The sequence below is a fragment of the Tiliqua scincoides genome, chromosome 5 (assembly GCF_035046505.1).
Source record: "Tiliqua scincoides isolate rTilSci1 chromosome 5, rTilSci1.hap2, whole genome shotgun sequence".
In the NCBI taxonomy this organism is placed as follows: Eukaryota; Metazoa; Chordata; class Lepidosauria; order Squamata; family Scincidae; genus Tiliqua; species Tiliqua scincoides.
The window spans coordinates 103,944,982-103,952,183 of NC_089825.1; the positions used below are offsets into that span (position 1 = coordinate 103,944,982).

General features: G+C 44.5%; 1 protein-coding gene across 1 annotated transcript; it reads right to left on the bottom strand.

Annotated features, from left to right (window-relative positions):
• Positions 1 to 5,701: 5,701 nt before the first annotated feature.
• On the bottom strand, positions 5,702 to 6,619 carry LOC136652790 (olfactory receptor 5F1-like). The gene has a single exon (XM_066629712.1). It carries the CDS (start codon positions 6,617 to 6,619, stop codon positions 5,702 to 5,704), a length of 918 nt encoding a protein of 305 aa, XP_066485809.1.
• Between the last annotated feature and the right edge of the window lie 583 nt (positions 6,620 to 7,202).

The window sequence follows — 7,202 nt, forward strand, 5'->3', positions numbered from 1 at the left end:
TTCAGTTTGCCAACATTGCCGTACATTAATACACCGTGTACCACTGACTATGTTGCAAATGTTGGTGAAAGCCTCATCATTTAACAACCACTTACATTTACCTTTCCTTATTAGGAATGAGGAGGTGCTTCCAACATATAGCACAATTTCAGTCTCACTTTGTGGACTGACTCAGAGCTGGTTTGACCAATATTAGGTTCCCTTTCCAATGTTAGGTTCCAGTTTTAGATAGGTGTGTGTTTTGACACACCTACCTATTGTTACTGTTAATCACAGTTTGTCTGGTGGTGGCTGGCATTTTCTAAATATGAGACCCTTTGTTAGCTCATAATATGTAGTAATTTTATGTACACTTAAGGCGTTCATGTGTTTTCCCAAGTTTTTCCAGTATGGACCTTAAGCACCTACTACTATCTTTACAGTTTTTGCCTTTTCTTTGCCAGAGTGATTCCACCACAATCTGAAGATCTTTGTACTTAGTTACTTTTTCATGTTTTTTTTCCTCAATTCACACATCTCCAGGTGTTTCCACATCTATAATCCAGCTCGTTTTTCCCACTACAGTGAAATCTGGTGTATTATGTGCTAGATGTTTAGCTATTTGGATGCTGAAATTCCTCAGTGTAGTTATTGTTGTTGTTGTTGTTGTTATTATTATTATTATTATTAGTAGTAGTAGTAGTAGTAGTAGTAGTAGTAGTAGTATTCAGGCCCAATCCTATCCAATTTTCCAGTCCTGGTGCTGCTATGCCAATGGGGTATGCACTGCTTCCTGTGTTGGGGGTGCAGTCACAGAGGCCTCCTCAAGGTATGGGAACATTTGGTATGGGCTGCATTGATATGCATTGATATGGGCATTGATATGCATTGATATGGGCTGCACCGGTGCTGGAAAGTTGGGTAGGATTGGGCCCGTAGTGCAGGTTGAGCATTTATGCACAAATTAAAAATATTGTATAAAATTACTTTTAGGCTATGCGTTTAGGGGGTATATGAAACGTAAATGAATTTTGTGTTTAGATTTGGGCCCCATCCCCAAGATCTCTCATTGTGTATATGCAAGTATTCTGAAATTTGGAAAAATCTGATATCCAAAACATTTCTGGTCCCAGGGCCCAGTCCTACTGAATTTTCCAGCACAGGTGCAGCCACAATGCAGCCCTGAGATAAGGGAACAAATGTTCCCATACCTTGAGGAGACATCTGTGACTGCAGTGCATACCCCATTGGCACAGCAGCACTGGCACTGGAAAATTGGATAGGATTGGGTCCCCAAGCATTTCAGATAAGGGATGCCCAACCAGTAGTAGTAGTAGTAATAAAGAAAGCAGTAATAAAAGTAGTAATAAGTAGTAGTTTCAACTAGTTTTTAAACAGAAAGAAATTATGAAGACGTTTCTAAAGCAAAAGAAATAAAATGAAAGAAAAATAGTTTTCTGTCTCAAATGAGCTGACAATTTTGAAGGAAAAAGCAATAGAAGCAAACAGTACATAGCAGACAGTCCAAGTTGGATAGGAATAGTTGCTCTTCCTATCTTAATTTCCTCAATTTTTCTCACTCTTAATTCTTGTGTTCAGCTCTATGATGATGATTCAAACAAAAGTTTTATCTCCAGTTTTAGTTTCTGATGAAGCTTCTGTAGAACCCTGCTAGCTAGTTCTTGGGTCCTGCAGGTGCAAAAATGACACTGGAGCACAGGAAAATGAAGAGTCGGATAACTCACCTTCATTCCTATTTTTTTTTCCTTGCTTTATTCTTGCTGGAATTTTTCCTCCTTATGCTTTTAAATTATTTCAGATATGACATTTGGAAGCTGGAAAACACTAGAGCAAATTGACGTTTCATTTGTCCGATTGCAGATGATCACAAGTAACCATTTTTGAAACCTTTCTTTATACAGTTGGTGATGCCGCTGGGAGAAAGACCTTAGAGATATCATCAGGAAGGGAATTCACATATTCTAGGGCTCTGATATTTTCTCTCTCTGATACATGCTAATATGACCAACTGGTTTCTCTGGACCTGCGCCAGTGATTCTGGTGGCACAAGTCCGAGGTGAGAACAGAGGTGGGGAGGCTGTTGCCAGAGGGGATAGAGTCTAGCACATGCCACCGCTGGTAGATCTACCCCTCATGCAGCCTCACTGCCTTCCCAATGGCACCCCAGAAGCACACTACTCAATGTGTTGCTAGAACATGCTTTATAGCTGCTTTTCAGCTGTCACTACTGGTGGAATGCATGTTCCACCAGTGAAGTGGCCCAATAGGATTCAGCTGCCTGAGCATGAGTTTATGGTATAAATAGTGTGAATTTCTGAGTACTATAGAAGTATGTCAAAATCACACGAACCAATAAAATTTTTATAATATACCTTAAAATTATATACTGTCGTCCAGCTATTTGCATGTTAACATTAGGGGGAAAACATAATGGTGATGTTATGTTTATAGTAGTAAGGATTATGACTGCTCAGTATTGAAACAGGAACTGTTTATTAATAGGAACTTAGGACGCAATCCTACCCTGAACTGGAACAGGCAAGCCAAGAGGTTTGCACTGTATCCAGCACAGGATAGGGCCCAAGGTGGCTTAGCCAGAGGCAAGGGGAAACATTTCCCCTTACCTCTGGGTAAGGTGCCTTCTCCCCTATGAATCTCCTCAGACTTGCACCACCTCCTGAGATGACACGAGTCTGAGGAGACTGGAGCAGCTTGAAGAGGCTCCATTCTCCTCAGGAAGAGGGGTTGGGATCCACCATATGTGCTGGATCCCAGCCTCGCCTCCCATGCACCGCCTGCCCTCCCTGCGCCCAGGAACACCTCCCTCCTGCCTCTCCAGACTGCCCACCCCAGAGGCTTGCATCTGCCCAGCTGGGCTGACACAAGTCTTGGTGCGGAAGCTGCCGCAGAGGCTGGATTCAGCCTCCATGTTTCAATACACCTTCATGCACCGATGCAGCTTACTCCAGAGGAGGTGCAAACGTGCCTTACAGTACATTTGCAACCCTCCTGGGCCGGTGCAAGGGAGTTGTGCCAGCCCAAGTGAAGGGCAGGATTGTGCCCTTAGTTTAGTTACTAAGGGCACAATCCTAGGAGCTCCCGGGGTTGGCGCAAGTCCCTTACACCGGCCCAAGAGGGTGACAAACGTGCCGTAAAGCATGTTTGTGCCTCCTCGGGAGTCAGCTGGGCCAGTGCAGGGATGTGTGCTGGCCATTGGAGGTTTAATCCAGCCTCTGCACCAACTTCATAGGGGAGCCTTGCGTCGGCTGAGATCAGGAGGTGGGAGGGAGGTGTTCCGGGGTGGGGGGAGGGCAGGCAAAGGGCGAGGGCGGGTGGGTAGGAGGAGGTGGGGTTGGGACCCAGCAGATATGCCAGTTTCTTGCCCCCATTCCCAAGGAGAGCAAAGTGGCCACTCCACTCCTCCAGAGGTGACACAAGTCCACAGAGACCCATTGGGGCTGCAGTGGCTTACCCCAGGGGTAAGAGGAAGAGTTTCACCTTACCTCCATCTGAGTCACTTTGGGCCCCTATCTTGCGCTGGATACAGCGCAGGCCTCCTGGCCTGCCTGTTCCAGCACAAGATAGGATTATGTTGCACACTGCTCAGTAATGCCATTAAACTGATTACATATTTTCCTTTCTAATCAATAACAGGAACAGGAATAATTATAACATTTATGTATCAGTAAGTTTTATTGAATTCAGCGCAATCCTAATGCTTCCCTAAGCTGGCCCAAGTTCCTTGTGCTGGCTCCTGAGTGTCACGAACATGATGTAAAGCACATTGTAGCTACTCAGGAGAAGGCTGGGTCAGTTCATGGAGTGGTGAGGGAACAGGGTGAGTACATAGGCTGCTTGAATTTGTGCCTTCGAAATTGCAGGAACAGATCTGAATAGCCCTACCGGGCTGCCTGTGGCATTGCTTGGGGTAAGGGCACTGAAATTCTCTTACTCCGGGTTGCACCCTGGGTCATTCAAAACCTGTGCTGGATACGGTGTAGGCCAGTTGCCCCTCAGAGAGTCTCCTTTCCTCTTCTTCGGCTGTGCAAAAGTTTTGTTGTTTTTTTTTAACTATACTATATTTGACAAGTTGTTTTAATGAGGAGTACATTGTTTTAATGATTAACATACCAATTAATACAAAGAAGTCTCACAGTAACTTACAAATAGGGTTTGTAAAGACAGGTAGTAATGAATAAGCCCCATTGCAATTGAGTTATGAAAGCTGAAAGCTATCCCCCACCATTGGCACAGATGCAGCCACACCATTGATGTGTGTGCTACCTCCAATGGTGGGGGTGGGAGGAGCAATCAGAGGGCAAGTGATTTTTTTGTTTCCTTACCTCCAGGGCCCACATATGGGTCTCCTCAGGCTTATGCCAGCTCTATAAGGAGGTGAGCTAAAATGAGAGGGATAGGATATGGTGTGTGGGTTTGCACCTTCTGGCCCAGTTCCCTCCAGCCTGGTCCCTGCTTCCTGCCTCTTCTTCCCTGCCCATGAAACACCCACACACACACCAACTCATGAGCACTGACGTGGTCCAGCGGTTGCAGCGGTGCAGCTCTGAAGCTTTATAGTGGCTGCTTGAACTGGACAGGCTGCAGTGTGCTCTGTGTGCGTGTTCCTAGACCTTTTAAGCCAGTGGAAGGCTATCCCACTGTCCTAAAATGGGGGATATGATTGGGCTGTTGGTCAATCATGTCAAACTCATGTCATTGATAACAATAGTGTTTAGTCAAGACTGACATTGTTGGAATATAAGCCAAAGATAATCACATAAGGCGTTAAAAAATACTGTAATAGTACAATTAGTCACAGCCACAAAGAGATATTGCAGTACATAGGTGTAATGGAAATGTGCAAGATCCCTCAAGGAGATAGAGTATGGTGTCAACAGTGGCCCCTTGCTCTGGCAGGCAAGCATGGGGTTAACACCAGGGCCTTAGATTCCAGTGAGTGTGCTACACAGTTGCAGCCACTCGGAGGCAGAAAGGCCCTGGGGTTAAAAGCAGCACCTGCAGGATGGAAAAGGGGTGTGGGTAGTAGGAGGAAAGCTTGGAGAAAGAAAGAGTGAGCGAGTGTTAAACTGATGGATTAATGGACTGAGGAACTAATGGACTAGCTGATGAACTACTGAACCTGTTGACTGACCAATGGACTAACTGACTGAACTTCTGAGTATTGCTGGTACAGAGACTGCTGGAGACACTGGAGATTGGCTGCCAACCCCAAGACCTGCTGAGGACCAAGGTATTGCTGTAATGGCTGGAGAAGCTGCTGGCAGGAGAGAGAAGGAAGGAGGACCTCTGCAGGTTGAATAGACGATCTAACCTGGTGGTGGGGCCCAGCAGTGCTGCAGTGTAGAACTAGGGCCCTATGCTCATTCAATTTATTTAATGCTCCAGAGCCTGTAATGTACAGTACTTGCACATCAACTGACAATCACCACTTTGCTGCTACCTATATTTTTCAGCACAATCCTATGCAGGTCCATGGAGGTGAGCATGTATAGGATTGCAGCCTTTGGACACAATCCTAACCAGGTCTACTCAGAAGTAAGTTCTATTTTGTTCAATGGTGCTTACTCTCAGGAAAGTGTAGTTAGGATTGTAGCCTTTGTCAGTGAACTAACTCCAGTTTTGATTTTTGTTGTTGTTGTAGTAGTTATTGTATAGATCTACATATTTGGGAAGGTCACTGTTATGACTTCTGAAGCACTTTGGCTCTTCCCATTAGCTTTTTGAGTGCTTCTATAACATCTTTGTTTCTCAGGGAATAGATAACTGGGTTGAGAACTGGGGTGATCACTGAAAAAAAAAGAGAAATGACTTTGTCCCTCTCAAGTGAGGAGGCAGAGCTAGACCTAAAATATGTGTAGATAACTGTGGAAAAGTAAAAAGTTAGTACAATAATATGGGAGGAACACGTTGAAAAAGCTTTCTTCTTGCCTTCAGTGGAACAGATTCTGCAGATAGCTCTCAGGATAAACGAGTAGGACATTACTGTGAATGCACAGCTCCCAATCCCAAAGATTGTATCCCCTGCAAAGGTCGTTCTCACACTCATGCTACTGTCTGTGCAGGAAAGCTTTACAACTGGTAGAAGATCACAGTAGTAATGGTTGATGATGTTGGAGTTGCAGAAGGATAACTGAAGCACAATTATAATCTCAATAGCGGAGTGAACCATTCCTGCAGTCCACAGTCCTGCTGCGGTTTTGACACACACCTCCTTCCTCATGATCATTGTGTACTGCAAAGGGTGGCAGATGGCGGCATAGCGGTCAAAAGCCATAAATGCAAGGATGAGAAGTTCTGTTGATAAAGCCCATATAAAGAAAAACACTTGCGCGATGCAGCCATAAAAGGAGATGGCCTTTCGGCGGGTCAAAAGGATCTGGAGAAGTTTGGGGGTCGTAACTGAGATAGAGAACACATTTACAACAGACAGATTGATGAGCAGGAAGTACATGGGGGTGTGGAGTTTCTTGTAAGTACATATGGCCAGGACAAGAAGTAAGTTTCCAAACAGGGCCATAGCATAGATGAGTAAAAATAGCCAAAAGAGTTGTGTCTGGAGTTTAGGGGAATTGGTTAGCCCTACCAGTATGAACTCCATCACGGTTGATTGGTTCTTCATTTCAGTGTGTCCAGTGCTGATGACCTAGACAGAACATCATTCGTGTTAAACTGATCCTTAGCTCATTCCATTTCCCCTCCCCATCCCTCCCCACCTTTCTGTGGGTGGTAAACATCATGATGCCTTCAATTATGACATGAAAGGAGGCCAGCTGAGAATTACAGATAATAAGGACATTTACTGTTGGTTCTCATGGCCATTCAACAACCTTTCACCATTACCACCCTTCAGCTACGTTTCTGTCATTGATTTAGAAAGAGTGGTATTTATGATGCTCTGGTTGTAAACATCAAAAAGGAGCCTCATGATGCACTAATATTTTCTGACATTTTATGGGGTTTATTGAAAAGCTACCAACTGGCTTCAATAAAAGACCCATTTTCAACCACATTCTTTGGTAAATGAATACAATGCTTAGGACTGTCTGATTAAATATTTCCTCATATTTGGCAAGGTCACAGTGTCTCAGCAGTGAGCTTTCGAAAGAGCTGGTTAACCATTTTGTAGAACTGACCTCAAATGTATGAAACATTCATGTGTATGTGCCTTTAAATAGGTAATG